The sequence below is a fragment of the Panthera tigris genome, chromosome D2 (genome assembly GCF_018350195.1).
Source record: "Panthera tigris isolate Pti1 chromosome D2, P.tigris_Pti1_mat1.1, whole genome shotgun sequence".
NCBI lineage: Eukaryota > Metazoa > Chordata > Mammalia > Carnivora > Felidae > Panthera > Panthera tigris.
In genome coordinates this window covers 48,858,915-48,886,337 of record NC_056670.1, presented here as the reverse complement: position 1 = coordinate 48,886,337, position 27,423 = coordinate 48,858,915, and the positions used below count along the sequence as shown (strand labels likewise).

The 27,423-nt window shown below is 46.9% G+C and overlaps 1 protein-coding gene and 1 long non-coding RNA gene across 3 annotated transcripts; one reads left to right on the top strand and one right to left on the bottom strand.

Annotated features, from left to right (window-relative positions):
* Positions 1–786: 786 nt before the first annotated feature.
* LOC122232105 lies at positions 787–18,409 on the bottom strand. The gene is made up of 3 exons (XR_006209460.1): positions 18,061–18,409; positions 14,431–14,491; positions 787–1,054 (listed from the first exon to the last, which is right to left on the bottom strand). It is a non-coding gene; the product is annotated as an uncharacterized LOC122232105 (long non-coding RNA).
* A 175-nt stretch (positions 18,410–18,584) lies between these two features.
* On the top strand, positions 18,585–27,069 carry FXYD4 (FXYD domain containing ion transport regulator 4). Of its 2 annotated transcripts, none has more exons than XM_042961222.1 (11): positions 18,585–18,771; positions 19,549–19,620; positions 22,316–22,400; positions 22,668–22,754; positions 24,233–24,292; positions 25,123–25,155; positions 25,300–25,323; positions 25,998–26,072; positions 26,199–26,235; positions 26,645–26,682; positions 26,882–27,069. In XM_042961222.1, exons 5-11 carry the CDS (start codon positions 24,253–24,255, stop codon positions 26,899–26,901), a joined length of 267 nt encoding a protein of 88 aa, XP_042817156.1. In that variant the 5' UTR covers positions 18,585–18,771; positions 19,549–19,620; positions 22,316–22,400; positions 22,668–22,754; positions 24,233–24,252; the 3' UTR covers positions 26,902–27,069. The 2 variants fall into 2 exon arrangements, with proteins under 2 accessions (XP_042817156.1, XP_042817155.1); XM_042961221.1 differs by having other exon boundaries at positions 18,585–18,951.
* Positions 27,070–27,423: the final 354 nt, after the last annotated feature.

Sequence of the window (27,423 nt, the reverse complement as noted above, 5' to 3'; positions counted from 1 at the left end):
GCAGGCAGTTCGCGGTGCTTCCTTGTCTCTGCAGGTCTAACAGAAGCCCTGGCCGGTGGCAGCCACGAAGCCTGAGGCTCTGGCTCGCTGCAGGTCAAGTTTGTCCACCAAGCCCATGGAGACGGCACCAGGTCAGGAACGGGAAACCGACCTCCGAATCTTTATTCCTGGGAACTTCTCCCTGGTAACTGGATTACCGTCTGTCCCAGATGGGTGTGGCCGTAGCGCAGTGACCGCCACTGGCATTCTCTCTGCAAAGTCTCCCCCGGACCTGCTGACGGAGAGGCCCACACCAGGTGCCCACTGTACACAGGCCCCTTGTCTGCAGCTGCAGCAGCGATCAGGCGTGGAGCAGACATTTGTGGACTCTGGCCACCCGGCCGCAGGCTCCAGGGCCGCTGTGGTGCATGTGAGGCATGGCTGCCCGCCAAGGAGCTCTCGGGTTGGGTGAGGCACACAGAGGAAGCCAACCACCTGTAGCGGAAGGTGGAGTGGCAAAGTCTGGAGAAGGGCGTGACAAAGTTCGGGGGGAGCAGGAGGAGGTAGCGGGATAAAGCTATAGAAGTTGGGAAGCTTTCCTGGGAAGGGGAAATTGAAGAAGAAATAGAATTTCTGGAAAGGGTCGGAGGAGGGAATGAGCACAGCCCAAATCTTTCCTCACGTCCACGTGCTCCCCCACAGCAGGACGGCAAGGCAGGCCCAACTCTGAAGCCACACTCAGCCACTTGCTTCTCCTTGGTGCCTGAGGTGGGTAGGGGGGTAGGGGGGTGGGGGTGGGGCCTAGGGTTTCGCGGATTCACTCTTTATTGGCAAGTTCAAAACATAAGAGCGGGAATTTGGGTGGGAAGGGAAAAGTGGGGTCACTCAAGTGGTCGGTTATCACCCAGGGGTCTGGAAGAGGGGAGCCTCCTGGGTGGTGCAGGCTCGGCTCCTTACCCAGTTGTGTAGCTGGTAGCTGTGTCGGCCAGCTGGTGGTCTGTCTCCCGAGATGAATGCCTTGGCCCTGGAGGTCTGGGCTCTCCAAAGCTTGCTGTCAGGCACTCACACTACAACCCTGCAGAGCACACAGCTTCCTTCAGCCGCTGGCCCCACTTGCCTGCCATGAGGCCATCTGGTGTCAGGGTACTTGGAGCTTATCCCTGTGGACACCCCCCCCCCCCCGCTCCGGGGGGCTGCCCTTGGACTCCAAGATGATTTCTGGCCTTTCTAACTTGCCCTGGGACCCCCTTCCTCATGAAGGAAGGAATCTTGCCAAAGGAAAGGACAAGGCAGTGAAAAGTGAGAAGTACTAGTAAGCTTTGAAAGGTAGGTTGTTAGCAGATCACACGGGGAATGCTGAGAGCCACCGCGGGCTGTGCCATCTGCGATTCTATCCCTGCCGGAGCAGAGGAGGAAGGAAGGACAGGGGCTTTTGGTAAAAACTATGGAACAAAATGGGGACACACATACTTAAGTGCTAAATAAAGACATGTGATAACTGATAACAAGTCCTTCCTACTGATGTTGGAGGGGGCGTGCCCGAGGGCAGAACCAAGCTGGAGGGCCTTTTTCTGAGGATCTCTGTGGAGACTGTAGCACCTGCTAAGAAATTCCGCTCGCCTCACCGAATTGCCCCGAGTTGCCTCGTCAGGATGGCAGCACGAGGGGCTCCACAGACCCACTTCCCAGGGAAACAAGCAAAGCTGGTAAACACTATTTTTTAAAAACTACACCATTTAAAGTTTCTGGAAATTGTCCTAAGGGCATTCAGTCAGTGAAGAAACATTTATTCAAGAAAAGCTACTAAAACTCAGTAAGGCCAGCGAGAGTCTGGGATTTGAACCGCATCCTATTCCCTCTCTCCTCCCCTCTCCCCAGCTCAGTTTGAGGGAAGCTCTACTCTGGGCGGATGTAGCCAAGAAGACAAGGCTCCCTCTCCCCTCAGTCCCCGACCAAGTGTGTAAACTAATAGGCAGTATCTATCTTTGCCCCCAGCTCCTGACAGAGAGCTCCTAAAACCCTTGTGATTTCCTAAGTGATAAGAGCACTTTGAGCATTTTTTGTTCTAATATTTGATCTTTGATCCCGGTTCCTGACACAGAGCTCCTAAATCCCTTAGAGTTTCCCGGGTGATAGGAGTGTCTTTTATCCTAATGAGGCAACTCTTGGTGGGCTCTTGGATAGCTTTGGGATGGGAGCTGGTCACCAGAAAGACCAAGCCATGATTAGAAATTTGAAATTTTCAACCCCACTGCCCATCCTCCAGAGGGACTGAAGATTGAGTTAATGATAGATCATGCCTCCATGTATGGAATGAAGCCTCCATAAAATCCCCAAAGTATGGGATTCGAAGATCTGGGTTCGTGAACACACTTATATGCCAGGAGGGTGACATATCCCAACTCCACGAGGACAGAAGCTCCTGCTCTCGGGACTTTTCCAGACCTCACGTATCACTTCATCTGACTGCTTATTCATATCCTTTATCATACCCTTTATAATAAACTGGCAAACATAAATCAGTATTCTCCTGAGTTCTGTGAGCCACTCCAGCAAGTTATCAACCCCTAGGAGGGGGTTATAGGAACCCCAATTTATAGCCATGTAGTCATAAGTACAGATGATAATCTGGAACTTGCCATTGGCATCTGAAGTGGGGCTGTCCTTTGGGAGGACCTAGCTAGCTCAGTCAGAAGAGCATGCAACTCTTGATCTCAGGAGTGTGAGTTAAAGCCCCATACTGGGTGTAGAGGTTACTTAAATCAACAGATTAACTTGAAGTGGGGCAGTCTTGCAGGGGTGAACCCTTAGACTGTGGGATCTAACACTAACTCCAGGTAGTGTCAGAACTGAATTGAATTGTAGGACAACTGGCTGGTGTTGCAGAACTGCATGATGGGTGGGAAACACACACATCTAGTGTCAGGAGTGTCGTGAGTTGTTACAGTGATATGAGAATAAAAGAAACACAGGAGTGTTTTTCTTTGTTTTCAAGATTTTACTTTTAAGTGATCTCCACACCTAACGTGTGGCTCAAACTCACAATTCTGAGATCAAGACTCTCATGCTCTACCAACTAAGCCATCAAGGTGCCCCAGGAGTGTTTTTCTTATACAAAGGGTTACTGTATTTCACCAGGAGAAGCAAGCTACCAGCACTTCTCATCTCCAACTCCAAGTTGAAGGGGCTAAGTTACTGGTGAGTGTAGCCAAGAGGTCAAGGGCTCCTGTTCTCAACCTACAGAATGGAGGTTCTAGCCCAGGGGAAGCAGGCCAAGAATTCTGAGGTCCTGATCACTCCTGCCCCATCATTTCTAGGGCAGAGAGAGGTCCCACACCAGAAAAACAAGCTGAGAAGACCAGGGGCTACCAAACCCACTCAGCTCCCTAAATAGTGGATCACAGATATTGCCTGGGGGAAAGGCAGCCAGTTAGAAAAGAGAGCTCTGAAGCTCTCACCAAAGGAATTGATTTTATTTGAAATTGAGCGTAGAGAAGTTCAAATTTAAGGACACTCTTAAAAACAATAGTTCCTCTTAATTAAGAGCAACACACTAAACCATAGGCCAGCTAATTCACTAGAGATAACCAAGAGAAAAGAGAGCTAAGAATAGCCCACCTACTCAAAAAGTGGCCTCTGAAACTACCCTTGCCTGAATTTAATTGGATCAGACCAATGAACAATTTATGCCCCAGGACACGGTAGAAAATAATACAGCTATTAGCCAGTAATTAGTGGAACCTAACATATTGATGTAATACAAAATGAGGCAGACAGCTTAACAGAGAGATCAAGGAAAGACACACTCAAAAAGAGCCCTACTAACAGCATTATCACCCCAGGGTGAGTGGCACATGCTCAAGACTGCACACTCTGAAGGGTGTCATCAGAGGCTCCACATTGCAGGGGAAAGATTTCACATTTAGCAGATGAGGGAAGCTCATCTGCAAATAAGCAAGCAAACAAGAACCAAAGCAAGCCAGAACAAGTGGTGGGGAATCTGTATTCACATTGCTTTTCTCCTAAGATCAGGAAAAAGACAAGGGTATCTGCTCTTGCCTCTTCTATTCAAAATTGTACTGGAGGATGGGACACCTGGGTGGCTCAATCGGGTATAGGCGTCTGACTTCGGCTCAGGTCATGACCTCACGGTTCATGATTTTGAGCCCCACATCGGCTCTGTGCTGACAGCTTAGAGCCTGGAGCCTGCTTCAGATTCTGTGTCTCCCTCTCTCTCTGCCGCTCCCCTGCTTGCACTCTGTCTTTCTCTCTCTCAAAAATAAATAAACATTCAAAATAAAATGTACTGGAGGTGATAGCCAGGGCAATTAAGCAAGAAAAAGAAATAAAAAGCATCGAGATTGTAAAGAAAAGAAGTAAAAACTGTCTCTATTCACAAATGACATGATCTTGTTTATAGGAAATCCTGAAGAATCCACTAAAAAAAAAAAAAAAAAAAAAAAAAAAAACCTATTAGAACTAATAAATGAGTTCTGCAAGGTTACGGGATAAAATATGAATATACAAAAGCCCATTGTATTTCTACACACTTGCAATGAACCATCCAAAAATTAACTTACTAAAATGCTCACAATAGCATCAAAAAGAATGAAAGAATAGACAAATAACCCAGTTTATAAGTGAGCAAAGGATCTCAAGATACATTTTTCCAACAAAAATACACAAATGGCCAATAAGCACATGAAAAGAAACGTGACACATTAGTCATCAGAGAAATGCAAATCAATACCACAAAGATACCACTTTACACCCACTGGGATGTCTAGAATCAAAAAAATTAGCTAACAATAAGTATTGATGGAGACATAAAGAAGTTGGAACACTACATACTGTGAGAATGTAAAATGTCTGAGTTCTTCAAACGATTAAATAGAGTTACCATATGACGCAAAAATTACACTTACAGGTATATGCCCAAAAGAAATGAAAACATATTTCTACACTAAAACTTGTATATAAATGTTTATAGCACCATTATTCCTAATTGCCAAAAGGTGGAAACAACTCAAATGTCCATCAGTGGATGAATGGAAAACAAAACATGATACACTCACACAATGGAATATCGTTTGGCTATAAAAAAGAATGTAGTGGGGTGCCTGGGTGGCTCAGTCGGTTAAGCGTCTGACTTCAGCTCAGGTCACAATCTCACTGTTTGTGAGTTTGAGCCCCACGTCTGGCTCTGTGCCGACATCTCAGAACCTGGATCCTGCTTCGCATTCTGTGTCTCCCTCTCTCTCTGCCCCTCCTAGCTTGTGCTCTGTGTGTGTCTCTCTCTCAAAAATAAAAAAACATTAAAAAAAAAAAAAAAAGCAATGAAGTGCTAGGCGCCTGGGTGGCTCAGTCAGTTAAGCGTCCAACTCTTGATCTTGGCTCAGGTTATGATCCTAGGGTTGTGGGATGGAGACTCGCATAGGGCTCTGCGCTAAGCATGGGGCCTGCTTAAGATTCTCTCTCTTCCTCCCTCTGCACCTCTCTCCCACTCATACTCCCTCTCAAAATTAAAAAGAATTAAAAAAGTAAAAATAATTTAAAAAGTAATGAAGTGTTGACATATGCTACAACACAGAAGTACCTTGAAAACATGGTTACCTGTAAAAAGCCTGTCATAAAAGGCCACACAATATATGATTCCATTTATATGAAAGTCCAGAATAGGGAAATAGAAAGACACAAAATAGATTAGTGGTTGTTTAGAGCTAAGAGGACAAGGTGTTAGGAAGATGAGAGCTAAAGGCTGTGAGCTGGGTTTTGCTTTGGGGTGGGGTGGGGGACGGGCGTAGGTAATGTTACCTCTTTTTTTTTTCTTTTTTTAATTGAAGTATAGCTGACATAGTGTGGGGTTTCTTTTTGATGTAATGAAAATCTAAAATGCAGTTGTGGTAATGGTTGCACCTATCCGTGGATATACTGAAAACCTTCAGTTGTACACTTTAAATGGGTAAATTGTATAGTATGTGAATTATATCTCAATAAAGCTGTTTTAAAAGAGAAAAAATACCTCTATATACACATAGAACTAAAATACATGACAGCAGGAGTGCCTGGGGGGCTCAGTTGCTTGAGCATCATACTCCTGATTTTGGCTCAGGTCATGATCTCAGGGTCATGGAATCAAGCCCTGCCTTGGGCTCTGTGCTGAGAATGGCACCTGCTTGAGATTCTCTCTCTCTTTCTCTGCCCCTCTCCCCTGATCATACGCTCGCTCTCTCCCTCTCTCTAAACTAAAAATAATAGTAAAATAAAATCCATGAGAGCAATAATGCAGCAATAATGCAGCAATTGATGAGAAGTTAACGGAGTTCAAATGTTCTAAAGTTCTAGCAGTATTAGAATATTAAAGAAAGTGATCATTTGTATTAGACTGTGCCTTGATTTCCAGTGCCCCAGAGGCTGATTCTGAAACAAGGATTTGGTACAAGCCACGTGGGAGTTAATCTCAAAAAGAGGATGGAGAAGCTGGGCAGGGGCAGGATGGACCAAAAGATGGTGTGTTGTAAATTACCACTGCAGGGGCACCTGGGTGGCTCAGTCAGTTAAGCATCCAACTTCAGCTCAGGTCATGATCTCACAGTTCGTGGGTTCGAGTCCCATGTCGGGCTCTGTACTGACAGCCCAGAGCCTGGAACCTGCTTCATATTCTGTGTCTCTTTCTTTCTCTGCCCCTTCCCTGTCTGCACACTCTCCCTCAAAAAATAAAGATTTTTTTTTAATTTTTTAATGAATAAAGATTTAAAAAAATTTTAAGAGAAAAATATGTAGATATTTAGATATACATTTCAATAAACAGTACTGGGCCAACTAGATTCCCACATGGAAAAGACTCCTATCTGACACCATACAATCAGTTCCAAATGGAGTGCTGATCTACATGTGAGGGTAAAAAATATATACACAAAGCTTTAAAAGAAAAACAAAGGAGAATACCTTCATGACCTTAAAGTTGGCAAACATTTCTTAATGGCAAGTAAAAAGCACTGACCATAAAAAGAAAATTGATAAACTGGAAATTTTCAATTTAATAATTTCTGTTCATAAAAAAAGATCATTAAAGAAAGTGAGAAGGCAACATACTGCATCAAGAAAGTAAAGAATTACTACAAATTAAAGGGAAAGATCATCTAACAGAAGAAGACACAGAAGACCCATAGTTCCTAGGATGCCTGGATGGCTCATCTGACTCTTGATTTCAGCTCAGGTCATGATCTCACAGTCATGAGATCAAGCCCCACATCGGTCTACACACTGGGTGTGGAGCCTACTTGAGATTCTCTCTCTCTCTCTCTCTCTCTCTCTGCCTCTCTCTATATATATTTATTAAAAAAAAGAAGACCCATTGTTCCTGAGAGATGATGCAAATGACTAAGAAGCATATGAGAAGCAGCCCCATTTAATTAGTTATCAGGGAAACGCAGATTAAAAGCTCACCTACCAAAAAGGTTAACATAAAAACATTGGAAAATGCCAAGCCTCCAGGGGTGCAAGGGAACAGTGGTTGTTCCATTTCACACTGTGTCTCCCTCTCTCTCTGCTCCTCCCTTGCTTGTGCATGCATCCTCTCTCTCTCAAAAATAAATAAACATTAAAAAAAAAAAGAATCTTTAAAAAAAATAATAAATAGAGACACCTGGGTGGCTCAATCGGTTAAGTGTCCAGCTCTTGATTTCAGCTCAGGTCATGATCTCATGGTTTGTGGGATCGAGCCTCACATTGGGTTCCATACTGACAGTGCAGAGCCTGCTTGGGATTCTCTCTCTCCCTCCCTCTGCCCCTCCTCTGCTTATTCTCTCTCTCAAGATAAATAAATAAAACTCAAAAAAATAATAAATAAATTGAATAATATACAATAACAAGGCAATACCATAAAATAATGAGAATAAAAAGGCCTTGACTATATGAGAAAAGCTCACAAATGCCTAAAATAAGACAGCCTGTTTGATTCCATTTATATGAAGTTCAAAGGCCAGAAAAACAAATCTAGGGGTTAGAAGTTCAAAGAGTTATTACTCGGGCCAAGTGGAAGGAGGCCTGTGGGGTCTCTGGGTCCTGGTAATGTTGGTTCTTGAGCTGCATGCTGGATACCCAGGTGTGCTCACTTTGCAAAGATTCATCAAGTTAGACACTTAGGCATACTTTTCCATGTGTATATTATACTTCAATAAAAAGCTTTGTAAAGTCATTTAAAAATTTTTTTACTGTTTATTTATTTTTGAGAGAGAGAGAGAGAGAGAGAGAGAGAGAGAGAGAGAGAGAGAGTGAGAGCAGGGGAGGGGCAGAGAGAGAGGGAGACACAGAATCCAAAGCAGGCTCCAGGCTCTGAGCTGTCAGCACAAAGCCTGACACGGGGCTCAAACCCACGACCCATGAGATCATGACCTGAGCCGAAGTCGGATGCTTAACCAACTGAGCCACCCAGGTGCCCATTTTTTTTTAATGTTTATTTATTTTTGATATAGTGGTTACATAAATATTGACAACGTGAAGAAAAAGTGTAGAATAGTGCTAAAATTGATTCCAAGTGGAGAAATAGCAAAATATGCAAAAATACATGTTTATCTTTGTAGACAGGTGTTTCCATCTATACAGTGGTTAGATAAATATAATGCTTAAATGGACCTTATACAGACTCTTTTGTACACTTCTTGATAGATAGGATGTATTCAGTGATTCAAAAAATACATATTCAGATACTTAATGATTAGTGAAGTATAGGTGTTAAGGCATCTGGACACAATGAATACAAGTTTTTCCCACCAAAACTCCAGCCAGGTCAAGCCAAGGATGGTCCTGCCCTAGGGTGCCTGTGGGAACACTGACCCAAAGGAATAGCACCAGCCAGTGGTGAAAAAGGATCCAAGCATGTGACGGTAAAGTTACTCAAAGTCATTATACACTAAGTTTGTACCAGGTCTCATTTCACATTACCTCCACTGGGTAGATTATTCTATTATCCCCAGGTTAGAGGAAAGGAAACTGGGGCTCAACGAGGAACGTCTAGCACAGTAGTAACTCTACAAACCTTTTAAATGTCATGAAAATTGGTGGGCTAGTCCTGATTTTTAAAGTAAACTTCAGGTTTGAACGAATTTGCTGACATCCCAAATCTACTCCCTCTAACCTGGAAGTGTCTCAACAGTGAGAGTGCAGTAGGGAAAAGAATGCTGCTGCAACAGTCCTCTACTGCCACCTTGTGGCTACTGGGGGTGGGCTCTGCCCTGCTCCCACAAATGCAAATTGCCCTGGGATCCCACACCCTTGCTTGGCCTGACTCAAAGGCCACGCCCCAGAAAGGACCCTGGGCGGTGAGCTAACCACTGGCTTCATGCCTAGTAGGGTTGTACCCCGAGGGGATAATTGCTGGGTCTGGCCTGGAGGGTACTAAAACAGAACATCTGGAGTCACAGAAATTTCCCAGTCGAGCAGGCTCAGGGAAGTTGTGAGAGACACCTGGATATAGCAAAGATACAGAAATAAGGATGCAAACAACTCAGAGACCCAGAGCGATGAGGGATAGCTAGAGGGAGGGAAAGAGAGTCCAAGTCAGACCCAGAAAGTGACACCAAGGAACTCAGAGCCACAGATACACAGAATGGCCAGGCAAGAGGATCCTGTGCCAGGAAAAACCCTTACCCCTGCCCTTCAAGGGGACTTCCAGGCAGTCCTCCAGCAAATCTGAACACCCACTTTCTGAAGGTCCGGGGCACTGTAATTCCTACTTCTTTCTGGGATTCTCTAGCACAAATTAGCTTATCTCAGGGCGTTCCCCAGGACAGACGAGGGTGCTGCCTCTGCTGTGGGAGGTCCCACTCTCCAGCTTCCCAAACCTGGCTGCCATGGTGTCTTCAGCCAGCACTCCTCCTGGTGAGTGTTTGCCTGTCCTCTTTCATATACATAATGTCTATTTTCATACATAAAAACATCTATAGCATTTGCCTAGGAGAAAACAAAACTGACTGTGGGTTTTCTCCCAACTGGCTGTCCCACTGAGGCTGATAAACAGCTGTGAATTTGGAGGGCCCAACAATCTGTCTTGGGCTTCTTCAGTGAAGACCCCTGCCGGGCCGATGAATCGAATTCATCTGCCCCGTGCAGTCTGCTCAGTTCACGGCTTCATCAGTAGAACCAGCACTGCCTCCATGTAGGCACTCACAGGCTCTGGGAGAATTCGGGGTGAGTTAACAGGAGAGGGACATAGAAGATGGGAAATGAGAACTCCCACGTTCAATCCGTTATTCCCCTCGTACATTCCCTACCGCGTGCCACCCCCTGGCCACATTGTTTTCTTCCACAAGCACTTCCACTCCCGCCACTGTCCCTGGCCTGAGGCCTAGATTATGGGACCCGACCTGGATTCTAATTCTGGTCTCATCGATTACCATCTGGCTCTCTGTGCCTCCACTTCCCTGACTAGAGAACAGAACACTGATAGGGTCAACCTCATAGTGCTGTTGTGAGGAGTCAATGAGTTAATGCTGCAAAGTGTGGTATTGAACAGTGCTAAGACCAGGGACTTTGGGGTCAGACTGGCCTTGGCAAATTCACTGAATCAGTCCAGATTTCCGTTTCTTGTCTGTAAAATGGGCACAATGACTCTAAATTCATCCATTGCATCGAATTAAATGTCGTGAGAGACCCTATAGGACCTGAGATGTGAGACTTGGCTATAGTGGCTTTCAAATGTCCTGTCTCCTCAGCTGGGCCTCCTCATCCCTCCACACCACTTAGCCTCACCTCTTCTTCTGCATCCCTCTCCAGAAAGTCTGGCCTGCCCAGCCTACAGCTGCTAGCCTCAGAACATTCCCTCCATTCCTTGTCAAGTCCAAGCTGTCCAAACCACAGCTGCTGGTCTTCCGAATAATCCCTCTATTCCCATTTCAGACACCAGCTGTACCATTCCCATGAAAAACCTGGAAGGCCTTCCTCAAATTACCAGTCCCTTTGCTCCTTCATAGCCTTCTCCTGCCAGTCGTTAACTGTGCTTCATTCTGCTACCTGTGCTCTGCGTCATTCTCTTGTACAACGGAAAAGCCAAACAGACGGCACCGGGTCAACTTTAACAGACCCAATAATTACTGAGGCAGGTGAAGTTTCCCGTGCACACGAGGCCTCACTCCGTTCCTCACTTTTCAGAGGAAACTCCAGTCTGAACTGTGCACTCACTTTTTTTTTAAGCTTATTTACTTATTTATTTGGGGGTGGGGGGCAGAGAGACACAGAGAAAGAATCTCAAGCAGACTCCAGGCTCAGCACAGAGCCCGACATGGGCTCCGTGAACTGAGCCGAAATCAACAGACCCATGCCTAACCTACTGAGTCACCCAGGTGTCCCTTACTTTTTAAATTATTATCTATTCTAGTATTTTCATTTATGGCTTTACTACATATATAGTCTTGAACTATATAAAAATGGCATTCCTCTACAACTTTTTTCATTCGATACACTGGTTTTTACCTTAATCCATGACTAAATCACTCAGTTCACTGCCAAATAAAGTTCTAACCCACAAAATGCTGTAATTATCTTTCTCTGGTCAATGGTTATTTACACTGTTTCTGGGTTTTCTTCTATCAAACCCAGTCCTGGGGCGCCTAGGTGGCTCAGTCCATTAAGCAATAGACCTTTGATTTCTGCTCAGGTCATGATCTCACAGTTTGTGGGACCAAGCCTCACGTTGGGCTCTGTGCTGACAGTGTGGAGCCTACTTAGGATTCTCTTTCTCTCCCTCTCTCTACCCCTCTCCCCTGCTTACATGCTCTCGCTCTCTTTCTCTCTCAAAATAAATTAATAAATAAACACTAAAAACAAAACAGTCCTAGTGGGAACATTTCTGAGCTACTAAAGCTACTGAAACTTAAGCTTAGGGGTCCCACACCCCAGCTTCCCCCATTTCCTGGGGCCTAGGCCTACAGGCAGAAAACCCTCCACCACCAGCCCCCTTGACCCCCACCCACGTCCACCCACGTCCTGACCCCCTCCCCCACACCTCCCATAGCCAGATTGCCACAAAGTTCCGGTATCCCTAATCCTAGCCACTCTGCAGGCTCTGGGATCCACCCTCCTGTCTACAGGTCCCACATCAGGGACTCTTCCTCAAAGTCAGGGCATGCCCACCCATAACTCCCCACTCCAGGGCCTGAGCCCCTTACCACACCCAGCTCCACCCACACTTGGGCCTCCTCCCACACCCCAGCCCCCTCTCCAGTTTCTCAGTGTCCCTAACCCCCCACTCCAGGCCCCTCACCCACACAAGCCCAGGCGATCTTGGCCCAGGTCCCAAGCCCCAACTCCAAGTCTGATCCCCCCAAGCTCTGGCCACTACCCTGCTTCCAGCCCTCCTCTAGTGTGTGCCCCCACACCGTGGTCTCCTCCCCACAATGGGACTCCCCCCTCAACACACGCACACCCTGTCCCCCAACCCCCTTAGCCAGACCTCCCTCCCACACACCGTCCAGGCTCCACATAGACCTCTTCCTCACTCTCCAAGACCCTCTTCACCCACCTGGTCCCTCCCTCCCCACATACACTCCCAGGGTCCCTTCCAAGGCCTCTGGAGCAAACCTCCAGTGTGGTCACCCAGCATCACCAATTCAAAGAATGGTGAAGAGTGGGAAATACACAAGAAAAGGTAACTGGGGCGCCTGGATGGCTCAGTCAGTTAAGCTTCCGACTTCAGCTCAGGTCACGATCACATTGTCTGTGACTTGGAGTCCAGCGTTGGGCTATGAGCCAACAGCTCAGAGCCTGGAGCCTGCTTTGGAGTCTGTGTCTCCCTCTCTCTCTGCCCCTCCGATGCTCACGTTCTGCCTCTCTCTCAAAAATAAATAAACATTAAAAAAAAAAAAAAAAAGTGAAACACCCTGAAATATGGCTGCTCATGCATAAAAAAACACTCAGTAGAGGGGCGCCTGGGTGGCTCAGTCGGTTAAGGGGCCGACTTCGGCTCAGGTCATGATCTCATCGTCCATGAGTTCAAGCCCCGTGTGGGGCTCTGGGCTTACAGCTCAGAGCCTGGAGCCTGTTTCAGATTCTGTGTCTCCCTCTCTCTGACCCTCCCCCGTTCATGCTCCGTCTCTCTCTGTCTCAAAAATAAATAAACGTTAAAAAAAAAAAAAAATTAAAAAAAAAAAACAACTCAGTAGAGGTTTTCCCAAATTTGACAGCACCCAAAACTTTTACAAGACATTAGCAATGATACATTGTGAAGCTAGAAGCAAGTTTTCTAAATTTCAGTAAAAATGTTTTTAGAAGAGTTAATCAGGCTAAGAAGGAAGACTTCATTATCTTCCATTCTTTCCCATAGAAATTATTCTAATTTTATATATTCTAATTTAAAATATTTAAAATCACTATCAGATGAAGTAGTGACAAGCTTATGCAGTTAATGCTTCCAGTAAAATTCACATTTTGACAATTTTAAAATTTGTTGCATTAAAAATTTTGTGTCAGCTTTTCTAAATTTGCAATTGCTCTGCTTTGTCATTCCAAATCAATATAAACTTTCAGGGATGCCTGGCTGGTTCTGTTGGTAGAGCATGCCAGGCTTGATCTCAGGGTTGTAGGTTCGAGCCCCACCTTAGGTATACAGACCACTTAAAAATAAAATCTTAAGGGGCAGCTGGGTGGCTCAGTCGGTTGAGCATCCGACTTCAGCTCAGGTGGTGATCTCACGGTTTGTGAGTTTGAGCCCTGCATGGGCTCTGTGCTGACAGCTCAGAGCCTGGAGCCTGCTTTGGAGTCTGTGTCTCTCTCTCTCTGCCCCTCCCCAGCTCATGCTTTCTCTCTCTCTCTCTCTCAAAATAAATAAACATTAAAAAAAATTTTTTAATAAAAAGTAAAATCTTAAAGTATATATGAACAAACTTTTGCACAAACATTATGTTAATGGTTTTATGTTCTCTTCCTAGAAAGAACTTCTGGCATTGTGTGAGCTTCAGCTTCCACTTCTGGGATCTGCCTGCGGGGGTCTTCTGGGGCAGGTGTATCTGTTTTCCAAGGGACACACCCAGGGCATCGCTCCTGGGCATCAGGTTTGCACTTCAGTTTTCAGAAGCAATGTTGTTCTTAAGACAGGTGTACCCCTTTAAAAATGGAACTTAGACCGGGGCGCCTGGGTGGCGCAGTCGGCTAAGCGTCCGACTTCAGCCAGGTCACGATCTCGCGGTTCGTGAGTTCGAGCCCCGCGTCAGGCTCTGGGCTGATGGCTCAGAGCCTGGAGCCTGTTTCCGATTCTGTGTCTCCCTCTCTCTGTGCCCCTCCCCCGTTCATGCTCTGTCTCTCTCTGTGCCAAAAATAAATAAAAAACGTTGAAAAAAAAATTTTTTTTTAAAAAATGGAACTTAGACCTGTGTACCCCCCTGTACCTAGATCTAGAAGCCTAGAAGGTCTCAGTCACCCAGGATGAAAGGGAAGAACACAGCAAACTCCACCCACCTCTAGCAGCAAAACTGGTTCTCCAAGGGCTGTGTGGTGGAGGGGATGGCTTCAGCACTCACTGTGGAAAATCCCAATGTTGATCATTACAAGTTAATACATTAATATTTTACTAGTTTACTAAGAATTTGAAGGTAATTAATAGCTCTCAAGACTTTACACATCAAACTAACAGGCATTTTACTTTTACATTACAAGCAAAAAGTTAAAACTGCTGCTCAGTTTTTAAAATATGATTTATTTCTCATTGTTTAGTGAGCTTTAATTTCTCAATAGTTCTTTTTAGTTTGGTAAACATTGTTTGGAGGTACTTGTCATTCTCTTTTGTAGTCTGATTGGAGTAGAACAAAACACTAAGTGCCTTTGTGTACTGGTGAAACTGCAAAACGTTGCAGGGTTTTTAAATTAGCTAATGCAGTGGAGACAACAAAGACTTTGTCCAGCTTTGACTGCATTTGAATCCAGATTTCAAGCGGTCACAAATTCAATGCTTTCTTCAATTTAACAGACAAGCTTCTAGAAACTACTGACATTCACAGTCAACATTGCTAACAAACACAGAACTAAAACCAGCTTCAGTGCAGACCCTTTCCAATCATAGTGTCTTTGGTCTCTCAAACACGAACACGGTTTTTAGTCTTTCAACTTTAACAATGCCAGTAAAAACATTCTTTTATTCTAATACTGCCAAATAACTACGTAATTTTCCTTATCAGACACTTATTATAACTTATATAAAGAGATAGATTGTTAAAAAAACAAAATTCAACCGAGTAAATTTTAATGATCTTATTTATTGGCTTTATTCAGTGATTCATGAATCTGGCAACATCCCATCTACCAGAAAGAAAGGAGGTCTGAGGTGAAATAAGAGACTTTTATAGGCAAAAGGGAGAGGAAACAAAGAAGTTATACTAGCAAAAAGTGGATTGGCTGTGCCAAGGTCACTTTCCTTTAAGAGAAGGCAGGGGTTATCAGGCAGATTACCCCTCTACTGCTGATCAGGTAGTTCCTGATTGACTGGTTTAAGATTCCATTTCAGAGTCAAACTGTAATTAAATTAAGTCTAAGTTTGGTGATGTGGCTTAGCAGAAGTATCTCCATATGGGGGCCTGTTGTCTTGTTTTAACAAGATAAACAGATTTGATGGAGAGACATTTCTTGGAATGAAAGGCACTGGCTCTAGATAAGAAACCCTTTTTGTAAATTATGCTCTAATCTAAAATCTGGGTATGTTTGACTTCATTGGCTCAGTTTAGCCAGAAAAAAAGTGGCAAAGGAAAATGTATGACTGTGGCATAGAAATGTTTTAAACCTATGTTTCTATCACTGACCAATTCTGACCTACCAGTCTAACTAAGAAAGCTGTCTCTCCGCCCCATCACTCTGTATCTCAGCCACTTTCTGTGTCTTCACTACACCTGTCAATCAGTACTTGAAATACTGTACCATCTATTTCTTTTTCCAGCTCACTGCCCTCACTGTGATCCCAGCCACTCAAGGCCAGAGCTTTGCATTGCCTGGTTCAGAACCCCCAGTTCCTGGAAAAGTGCCAAAACTGTAGTGCAATTCAAAATACATGTGGAATTATTAAATAGATATCCAGTAATTATATTAGAGTGAAAATACTTTGAAAGTTGCAAAATCAAATTATTACTTATATTCTTTTCTTTCTTTTTTTTTTTTTTTTTTTTTTTGGTAAACTCTGCCCCCAAGGTGGGGCTTGAACTCATGACCCCCAAGGTCAAGAGTCTCACACTCTACCAACTGATCCAGCCAGGAACCCCTATAACTTATTTTAAAAAACATGGCATACATAGTACTTGTATAGTGATACCAACTTTTTGACAATTGCCACCCTAGTGAAAATAAAAAGTACACTCACTGATTCAAAATATCTAGGGGTGCCAGGCTAGTTTAGCCTGTAGAGTATGTGACTCTTGATCTTGGGGTTTTTAGTTTGAGCCCCACATTGTGTATAGAAATTACTTAAAAAAAATTTTTTTAGGGGCACCTGGGTGACTCAGTTGGCTAAGCAGCCAACTCTTGATTTTGACTCAGGTCATCTCACGCTTTCGTGAGTTCGAGCCCCACATCGGGCTTTGCACCCTGACCATGTGCCTGGGATGCTCTCTCTCCCTCTCTCTGTGCCCCTCCCCTGCTCTCACTCTCTCTTTCTAAAAATAAATTAATTTTAAAAGATAAAAACAAATTAAAAAAACAAATTTAAAAAAATATTTAGACATTATCTGCATAAAAATCACATACATCAAAGAGAAATATATTTTTAAAAATAATGTGTACAAGCTCTGTGAACATACAAAAAAAACATTGAATTGTACACTTTATTTTAATTTTTTTAAATGTTTATTTATTTTGAGAAAGAGACAGAGCATGAGCAGGGGAGAGGCAGAGAGAGAAGGAGACACAGAATCTGAAGCAGGCTCCAGGCTCTGCACTGACAGCAGAGAGCCCGATGAAGGGCTAGAACTCATGAACCATGAGATCATGACCTGAGCCAAAGTCATATGCTTAACCGAGTCACTCAGGCACCCCTCTAATTTTCATTTTAGAGAGAGAGAGAAAACACAAGCAGGGGAGAAAGGCAGAGGGGGAAAGAGAGAGAATCTTAAGCAGGCACCCCTAAACTGTACACTTTAAATGGGGTAATTGTATGGTAGGTGAATAATTTCTCAACAGAACTGTTATAAAATCATATTAAAACACTAGTGGCACAGAGCCTGCTTAGGCTTCTCTCTCTCCCTCTCTCCCTCTGCCCCTCCCCTGGCTCATGTACACACACTCTCTAAATAAATAAATAATTTTTTAATAAAATAAAATCATATTAGAAATAAATCATGCGCAGTTTACTGTGGAGAGTGGTGGTTAAACGCCAGCTCTGGGGCCAAGTAGCCACTTCCAGCTGTGTGGCCCAGAGCTTCACTTAACCATTCACTTCACCTCCTCATCCTGAAATCGGGTGATGAATCCTCTCTAGATAGGCTGTTGTGAGGATGACATGAGTTAACACGTGGAAAGTCCTGGAAAACAGCCTGCCAAGTAGCAAGCACTCGCTTAGGCTGCTCTTGTAGACGAAGCTGCTGTCGGCCAGGGTGAGAGGTGCCTGGGCCCCTTCCTTACGTGCTTAGCAGTAGCCTGTGCGACACGTGGATAAGGGGGTGACCTGAGATACGGAACTCTGAAATAGGTTGTGAGTGTGTGTGTGTGTGTGTGTGTGTGTGACAACAGGAAGGTTTATGTTACAAGTTGTTGACTATCGAGTACCCCTGGGAAATGAAGAGGACAGCTGCGAGGTCTGGTTGATTAGAGACATAAGCAGCAGTTGGACAAGGATGCTAAGGGGCCTGTGGACCTGTGGGTGGGAGGAAAGCATTACTGAGCTCTAACAGAAGCCCAATGAAAGGTCAACGAGAAGTGACGTCGCCTGGCCTCAGTTCGGTGAACCGTTTCCACTTCTCTCCTTTTGCACAGGTCTTCAGGCTTGTAATTTGCCCTCAGTTTGAAGCGCTCCCCAAGTCCAAGGTCCCCTGGCAGCTTTCCGGCCTCACTTCACGCAGCCCGCCTCCTCCTGCCTGTTCAACAGGCAGCCCTGCTCTTATCTTACCTTACCTGCTCTGGGCTCACCAGCTGTCCTGTCCCTTCACCTCAGCTATCCTTCAACCTCTAGGGTCCCAGTTACTGAAGACCACGACTTCCGGAAGACTGTGACCATTATGGGAGCGCGAACCTATGAATGGATGGACAAAGACACTGCGCGACTTGACCGGAGCGCCGACCTTTACTGGGCTACGAAGAGCACCTGAGTGACTGCGCATGCGTAATAGGGAGGCTCCTTGACAAGCACGCAGTTGAACCGGAGCAGCCAATCCTCGCGAAGAGGGACTGAACCGCTTCCGCTACAAGAAAACCCCGCCCACACTGCTTGGGCCCTAGCCTCGCAGGCGGCTTCATCCGCGGCCGGGCCGCAACAGCCCTCCTTTAATGCTGATTGGCTGGAAGCCACCGCGGTCCTATTCTGATTGGCTATTTCTCAGTCCTTTGCGTGAAGTGGAAGGGTGGTAATGAATAGCCTCTAGGAAGGAGCTTCCTAGACGCGGAGGAGTCATTTCTGGGGGCCAGACTGGACCTAAGAGAGCCAAGCCTTCACTACACACTCTTCAGGGGAGTGGCTGCCACAAACACCCACATATCCCCCTTCGTGAGATCCCCCCTGCACCGTTTCCTTATCCCCTCTCCCAGAAGGCACTTAGAATCCGCAGCAGAGGGCCCTTCCTGATGCCTCCCCAACTGACAAGTCAGCCAAGGCCTGACTCCTGAAAAGTGAGCCCTCAGACCGCCGCTACCCTTCAGATGGCCGCCCTTGCACCCTGTCTTACACCTGCTAACCTTCTCTCACACAGGCTGTGTTTCTAGCTCCACCCCCTCAACCCCCATCGTTAAAGGCCTCGGACCAGCACTCTGAACACACATGGGGAAACTTGCTGAAAATGCAGAGAGGGGGTAAGGAGGGTGGGGGGCTCCCGAGGGAGACAGAGCACAGGAAGTGGGTCCGGGTGGGAATTTAGTGTGTATTTCTCAAAGGGAGGAAACATCGGAGACAACTGGAGTAACCTCCCCCCTCATGAATGGGGTCTTTTCCCTACTCTACCAGACCCCCTCGAAATAGACAATCAGCCTGTTGATGTCTGTGACATTCATTCCATCTTGGGAGGCAGGAAAAAACACATTGTGCTCCCGCCATGTGCCGGGCAAGATACCAGCCACTTCCTTTTTATTTTACCTCTGGTCAATCTTAGATAATCCCTGTTTTATTACCTTTTCTCAGTGCAGTGAATGGTTTTGAGGATGCATCTCTGTTTTTCACAGAGCAATAGTTAGTGCTTGCAGAAGGGGAAAAGCAGTTTGGGACTGTAAGGAGCTGTGGCAGTGATTGACATGAGCAGAGGCGGGACCCTGGGCGTCAGTGCTGATTCTCAGGCAGCCACTCTTGACAACAGACTTCCCTCCTTTGTAATCCTTTGCAACGCTGACTTCAGAAGGGGAAGTGTTCAGAGCTGGATCACAGTTTTCTCTCTCTCTCAACTTTAATACCTCCAGGCTGTCATCTGCACCCACCCAACTAAGTGTGGCTCCCCATCACCCACTCCTCTCAGCCTTTCATCACCCAAGGTATGATTTTCCTGGAAGCCTCAGTTGCCTCTTACCCAGCTCTCCCATTTGGTAGATAAGAAATCAGACCCGGGGTGCCTGGGTGGCTCAGTCAGTTGAACGTCTGACTTCGGCTCAGGTCATGAACTCTCAGTTTGTGAGAGTTCAGGTCATGAACTCTCAGTATGTGAGCTTGAGCCCCGCGACGGCCTAGAGCCTGCTTTAGATTGTGTGTCTCCCTCTCTGTTCCTCCCCCACCCCCACCCCACTTGCACTCTCTCTCTCTCTCAAAAATAAATAAAGGTTAAAAAAATTTTGTTTTAATTTAAAAAAAGAGAAAGAAATCAGACCCAAATGGATGGCTCCAGAGATTCTGATGAGGAATGCATGTCCAAGAATCAGGGCAAGTGGCCAGCCCGCCTTGAAAGTAATTTCCTGAAAACAGCCTTCACTGCCAGTCCAGCCTCTCAGTTGAGAGGGCAACTGTTCATCCTAAACACTCCTAATGAATGAAAAGACAGTTTAGTAAACACTTCTTACCATGCAAAACTTCTAAAGGTTTCAACACCCAGTTTTATGACCATCCATAAGTGCTGGTTTTAAGTCTTAGAAGATAAATTCACTAACCTGGGAACTGACTTTGTACCACTTCCATTGCTGCCTGCCACTGAGTGAATGGCCGGCCTTTGAGGTCCCTCAGAGGAGACAGATGTACTTACCACTCAGCCATGGTGCACCTTACACCTACAGTCAGTTTTGGCAAAAGGAAGAGATGAGGTGGTGACTTACCATTGTGCTTGCAGAAGTCACACGGGCAGCTGGGCTCCCTCTCCCTGGTTCTGCCCCAGGCTCAACCTACCCCTTCTTTACCTTGGACTAGTGTCAATACCACCTGGTTCAGGTGAAGTTTTCTTTCTACCTGTTAAAGATGATAAAATCTCTGAGTCACCCGGGTGGCTCATTTGGTTAAGTGTCCAGCTCCTGGTTTCGGCTCAGGTCATGATCTCACGGTTTATGGGTTCCAGCGCCACATTAGGCTCTACATTAACAGCGTGGAGCCTCCTTGGGATTCTCTCTCCCCCTCTCTCTGCCCCTCCTTGGCTCGCTCGCTCTCTCTCAAAATAAATAAATAAGCTTAAAAAAAAAGAGATGATAATATCTCATGGTGACGGATGGGAGTGCAGGATCCCTGAAGAGGGCAGAAGGTGCAGGGTAGGGCAAAAGTGCTAGGGCCTTTGAAGTGGATCTGAGGTCCTTTTCATACTTCCTGGAGACCTCCCAAAGCAAAAAGGGCACTCGGGACTTCCAAGTGTCCCCTTTTTACAAATGCCTGCTTCATTTCTGCTTATTCCTCCCTGGAGCCTGACGGGGCAGAAGAACTCAACCGAAGGGTTTGATAGGTTGGGCTGAGAGCTCCACTCTGCTACCAAGGCACAGTGTGACCTTGAACAAGACCTTTCTCTTCTCTGGGATGTGGTTTCTTCACGGGGATGTCTGTACTGATGACCCTCTTCCTCTTATGCTGCAGATGTCTCAGTGTGTATATCAGGGCCATTCACGGCTATAGTTACAGTGAACTGAGCAGCACAATCAGATGTCCACAAACATTCAGAGTAGGCGCGGTCATGGTTCCTACTTTATGGATGAATAAATAGGCAGGAAGAGGGGAAATTAGCTGTTCCAGTGCACATAGCAACTAACTAACAGAGCCTGGATTTGACTCCAAAGTATGTGCAATTAGTGGTTCTTCTGAATCTTGAGGTTAACAAACTTTCCTCATGCCAGACCTAGGAGGCATTCACTCCACAAATACATATTGAGGGCAGGACCTACACCCCGAACTTTGAAGAGAAGTCCTGTCATTAACTCCACTTTAGAAGAAAGGAAACTGAGACTCAGGATGATGAAGGAGCTACCTCAGCTCACCCATTGAGCAAATGGCAGGCTGGGCATCAACTCTAGCTCTTCCTGGCCCCAGAGCCCCTGGACTTGAACTCTGTAGAAACTGAATCTTGAAGACAGGGAGCACCATGGAAGGTTTTCATGAGGAGGTGTAATGTTCACACCAGGAATATCCTCCCTCTTCCTCCCCGCCCTGCCTTTCAAGGCTTTGTTTTCCCCCTTGACCCCCAGCACTGGGAGCCTCTGGTGGCTTCTTGTCCTCAATTGATTCAACAATTCAATCAAAATCTATTTATTGGTGTCTATGACTGGCCATGGGGATTAAGGGAGGCAACAGTCCTGCCTTCAGCTGATCACCATCCAGTGGTAAAAGCAGCAAACACAGAGGAATTGAGGAGGAGGGAGAGCAGAATAGGGCCAAGGGCACAAGCCAAAAGCATGTGGTGGGGTGAGGGGCGAAAGAGGAGTTTGGCCAGCACCACATGAGGCAGATATGGGGGTGCACAGAGGGAAGCAGCCCATTCTTCAGCCTGAGCTGACAGTCTTCCTCCTGGTACCACCCCTCCTCCCATACTCCATGGAGTAGGCAGGAAACCACCCTAGGCCAGGATGGTTTCAAATCCCAGCCATCAGTTTCCCTGGAATAAATGGGTGTCAGGGCCTGGTCAGAGGGTGGGCGATCCTGAAGGGTGCCACCAGCCCCAGCCCTCCCACTCAATAAACATCCAGTTCAGGGAAGAGCAATGGGACCATTCACAAATGGAGCCTCAGGCCAGTCCCTGACTCCTAGTTGATCTGATTACACCCCACACAGAAGTCCTGGAACCTCCACTGCTGACACAAGAACCCAGAAACATCCTGTGTCCCAGCCCCCTCTGGACCCCTCTTTTAGGATCTAGGTGAGCTAAAGAAGCTGCAAGTCCACCTTCTGCTCAAGAGAAAGGTCTGAGACCCGGCCCATCCCTCTCCCACCACCACCTTAGCCTCTGATGGCCCTGGGGCCCCTAAGAGTTCAGCTCTGCATGGGGTGTGGCAGGACAAGCTGTCTCCAGAGCACGAGGAGTGGGGGGGGGTGGGGGGGGTGGGGAGTGGAGAAGGAGCTACGGCAATCTCAAGGAATCTGACTAGTTCCCTCCTGCCTGATGGCATTGTTGCCCTGGGCGGAGTTGCTGGGTTTAAAGAGCCGGAACCCACCTGGATTCAACACAGCCCCAGCAGCCTCTCCAAATCTGCCTTTTGCACCTGGCTCGCAGGTAAGCAAGTGTCTGCTAGGATTTCAGGGCTGCTAAGCAGAAGGGTGGGGAAGAAGGGTGAGGGTGGAGGAGGTACCTGTCTGAGGAAGGGGTGGCAGGTGCCTGGGTATCATCAGTAATAGGATGCATGTTTGAGGGTTTTGAGGATTGGAGGCTACTTGCTCTATGACCACCATCATATGGACCGTGGGTTAGGGTTAGGGGCTGGAGGAAACAGAAGCCAGCCTTTGGCTAAGGAGTATGTAAAGTGGAGTTGCAACCCTCATTATTGAAGAATCCCAGGGTGGTGAGGGGGGGACGAGTCCAAAGGAGGGCTAGCTGCAGAGACTTAAAAGCCGACAAACTCCCACGTCCAGAAGATGCACATTAATAGTCCTCCCATCCAGGACAAAAGGACCTATGTATGTATGCATGTATTTATGTATCAGATTGGCTTTATTAAGCAATTCACGAATCAGGCAACATCCCACCTAGCAAGTAAAGGGCTATGTATTTGTTTATCGTTAACACACATTTCATTCCTTACTATGTGTTAGGCATTATTCTTAGGCTTCACATATAGTAACTCATTTAATTCAATCATAACCTTTTGCAGTTACTATTAATTACAGTTTTACAGGACACTGAAGCGCAGAGTGGTTAAGTAACCCACTGAGTCACACAGCTGATCGGTGGTTTTGAAGGGATTAGAGTTCCAGCCCTTTGGACTCAGCAGATCACAACGAGGGCTTCAGTTTGCAACAGCTGACAATCCCTATGCTTGCCTGCAGCTAACAACATGCAGAAAGCTGGAAGGGGTCTTATCTCAAGGAAACAGCCACCCTCCGAACTAGTAAATAGGGACATGGATAGTTCTCACCCCAAGGAGAAAGAAAAAAGGAGTAATGATCCTTCCATCTGTCAGTTTCCTGTCAATAGCAGTCTGTACTCAGAGTGGAATTTGGGGCCGCCTTGGAACAAGATCCCTGGCTGGGGCTGAGGTGGGTGGCTCTCACCTGCCTCCACCACCACCTTTCGCCTGCTCAGCTGCTCCCTTCTCTGCTGCTCAGCCCAGGGTGGCCCTTTGCAGAGACTATCTTGGAATTCATCCTGATAGTGCCTGAGGCCCAGACCTTTGGGAAAAATAGCTCAGGGTGCCTTCGCTTTTTGAGTGGGGGTTAGGAAGGCAGGCACCAAAACCTGAGTTAGCACAGTAGCTCTGCTCCTCTGACCGAGAGTCAGGCATCTGATTAAAGACTTTAACGAAGACTTTAACAAACCACTTACTACGTGCAAACACTGTTCTAAATACTTAACTAGTAGTAGCTCAATATATGTCACTCCACTAGTCATTACTACTAGAAATTGGTAACTTTCCCCAAACCACCTCATAAGCCAAGTGCACCCTTGGGATTTGTGCCCTGGTTCTTTGCCTCAGGGACTGTGAGCCTCTGGCAGGTCAGGGCTATCTGACCCCAGCCTGTCCCCCTCCCCTGCAGCCCTGCCCTGAAGCTGTATCATGAAGAGAGTGACCCGGACCCTTCTCCTCACATTGGCAGGTGAGTCCCCCCTGCCCCCAGAAATGAACCTGCTGCCACTCACCCTCCCACCAAGGCAGTGAAAGCGAGGGCAGCATCTCCCAAAGGCCGGGGGGGGGGGGGGGGGCTGATGTCGAACAAATGTGTTTTCGTTTAAACCATGAATTTAAAGAGCGGCACTAAGGAAATAATAATACGGTTAGGAAGTGGATATTGCAAAATTGTCCTACATGACTGAACTTTGGAAAACGGTAACCATCTGTTGGCATAAAGAGAGAAGCATTTCCTGGGGCGCCTGGTAGCTCAGTCAGTTAAGTGTCCGACTTCGGCTCAGGTCATGATCTCACGGTTCATAGGTTTGAGCCCTGCATTGGGCTTTGCAATGATGATGCTGAGCCTGCTTGGGATTCTCCCTCTCCCTGTGTCCCTCCCCCACTCACACTCTCTCTCTCTCAAAATAAACAAACTTTAAAAAGAGAGAGAGAAGCTTTCCCTATTCCCTAACAGGGCATTGGCCAGAGTCTGTGTAGGAAGCTTCTCAGAAGAGGGTAAAAAGATACCAACACACCATCCCATTTCATATGCAAGAAAGGCTAGCAGGAAGCAAGAGAAATAGCAGGAAGGGCGAGTTGGGGAGGGGGTGCATGGCTATGGGGTGAGAGAAAAAATCCCAGCGTTGTATGGAGCTGGGAAAGGTGTGAAGAAGGAAGGGAACTGGTGACTCCAGGGTCCCCCCCTACCCATGAGGCTGGTTGTCATCTTTGCCCTTCTGGGCTGAGGTCCTGACTGCTGATTCATTTTGAGACCAGTGTCACGAATTAATACAGATCCCTCTGCTTTTTCCCACCCAGGCCTGCCTGCCTTGGAAGCCAATGATCTGGTCGGTGAGTGAGGCCCCAAACTCCCCTGCTCCTGCTGCCCCACATTTTCCCTCTAAGACTCCACATGCTGCCTCCTGGTTCTGGTCCTTATTCTTTCTTCTTCTTCTTTTTTTTTTTTTGTTTTTTTCTTTTTCCCCTTTCCCACAGATAAAGACAGTCCCTTCTATTATGGTAAGAGCTGATATCCCTCACCCCCACCCCCCACCCCTCCCCTACCTTTGCCTATCCGGCTGGACCTCTTTGCTAGAGCTTAGTGAGGGCTGATGAGGGAAGAGCAGCAAGATGGGGCTGGGACTGGGGATTGCAGAGTCAGCATGGTCTATGAAAAGAGTGAAAGGCCAACACGCAACATGATCTTTGGGAGAACTTCATTCCAGCAAGGAGGGAAGGTGCCCACAGGATATTTAGGAAGATTTGTGGGGGAGGGGCTGGGGGCTCTTGGGTCCCCAGGTATCTCACCTGATCCTCCCCTTACTCTCTCACTTGCCGCCTTCCCCAGCCCCTGGCTCTTTGCCCTACAGCCCCCCCACCCCCACCCCCAGGGGGGTTTCCTCTTCCTTGGCCTGGCACTGTCCTCTAGTATCCCTACACACTCATCTCCCCCTAGCTTCAGCTCAAGTGCCACCTTTCAGAAAAGCCTTCCTTCTTTTTCTGTGCCCTTCTGCTTATGTTTTTCCCCTAGTGCTGTTGCCACCAGATATTATACGGTGTATCTATTTACTGACTTGTCTTTCTTGTTGCCTGGAATGCAAGTGCATTTGTACAAGCAGGTGATGATAAATATCTTTTGAATGAGTGAGTGGAGTGGAGCCAGGCTGGTGCCAGCTCACCCTCTGCTCCCCCAGACTGGGAAAGCCTGCAGCTGGGTGGGATGATTGTTGGAGGGCTCCTGTGCATCGCTGGAATCTTGATAGCCCTGAGTGAGTGGTGGGCTGGCAGGCAGGGCATGGGGCGGGAGGCGGGGGGGGGGGGGGGGGGGGGGGGGGGAGGGGGGCATGGCCCAGGCTCCCCAGGTTCTTTGCATTGACCATCTCGTCCTCTCCCAGGTGGAAAATGCAAATGCAAGTACAATAAGAAGCACAGGTGAGATAGGGCCCCTGTTGTATGCACCTGGAGCTGAGCACACCTATTTTGGGGTAAAGTTCTGCAATTCAGAGGAAGAGGAGCCTCTTGGCTGCCCCCTGGGCTTGCAGTGGGATTTGTTATTCACAGATAATCAGCCCCAAAGCTCCCCAAATAGGGAGAGAGCTATAACCCTTGGTATTGTTTTGTTTTTTAAAGTTTCTTTTATTTATGTTGAGAGACAGAGACAGAGGGCACTTGCGCACATGCTCAAGTGGGGGAGGGGAAAAGAGAGAGGATTGAAAACAGGTTTGGAGCTGTGAGCACAAAGCCCCACAAAGCCCTGGGGAGGGGGCACCAGGAGTCTTGATGCGGGATAAGGACAGAAGTTTGGGTGGGGAGATACTAATTTCATGTGTCCCCTTCTCAGCCTCTTACCTGAGAGGGCCACTCCACTCATCACTCCAGGTGAGACGGGCTTCTTTGGCTTCTTTGAGAGGCTTCCAGGCACTCAGGGAGGGTGGCCATAGTATTTGAGTTGTTAAATGTTATGCCATGTGTAAGGCAGGACTGTCCTGAGCCAGCCCAGCCTTGGGGTCTCCGAAGGCTGAGGGGGTTGTCTTGTAGTGACCAGGTCTATGAGGACTTCACCCCATTCTCTCCTCAGGCTCTGCCAGTACCTGCTGAGCACAGGACCAGCTTTGTGGCACTTTCCGTACCAGCTCCCATGCTGTTCCCTCCCCCCTTAGGGCCCTTACATGATGGCCTTTCTCTCCAAAGCTGGGCCCTTCAGCTCCTGTCTGATCAGGACACTGTCTAAAGCTTATTTCTAAATTAAACTGTCTCACTCCTCCCTCCAGTGGTCTTGTGACTTTCTGTGGGTCTGCTTGGGAATAGGCAGGCTGGGCAGGGACTCTCACATCTTGCTCAGGAATGTTCAGGCCCTTCAGTGGCTGGTGGGTAGGGGGTCCAGTGGATTGCTAAGGTTTCCTATGGCCGCATGTCTGTCCTAAGGCCCACTCCCCACATGCCCTCCACTTTGAAAACCTCCTGATAATTGATCCCTTGCCTCATCCATGCACTGTGCAAGATACCTCAGTGTTCTATCAAAAGATCTTACAATTCCCACACCTTGCCTAGAAACCCTAGAAGTCCCAATGAGCCAGGTACCCATGACATCCTCTAACCTAGAATGACCCCCAGGGGCTC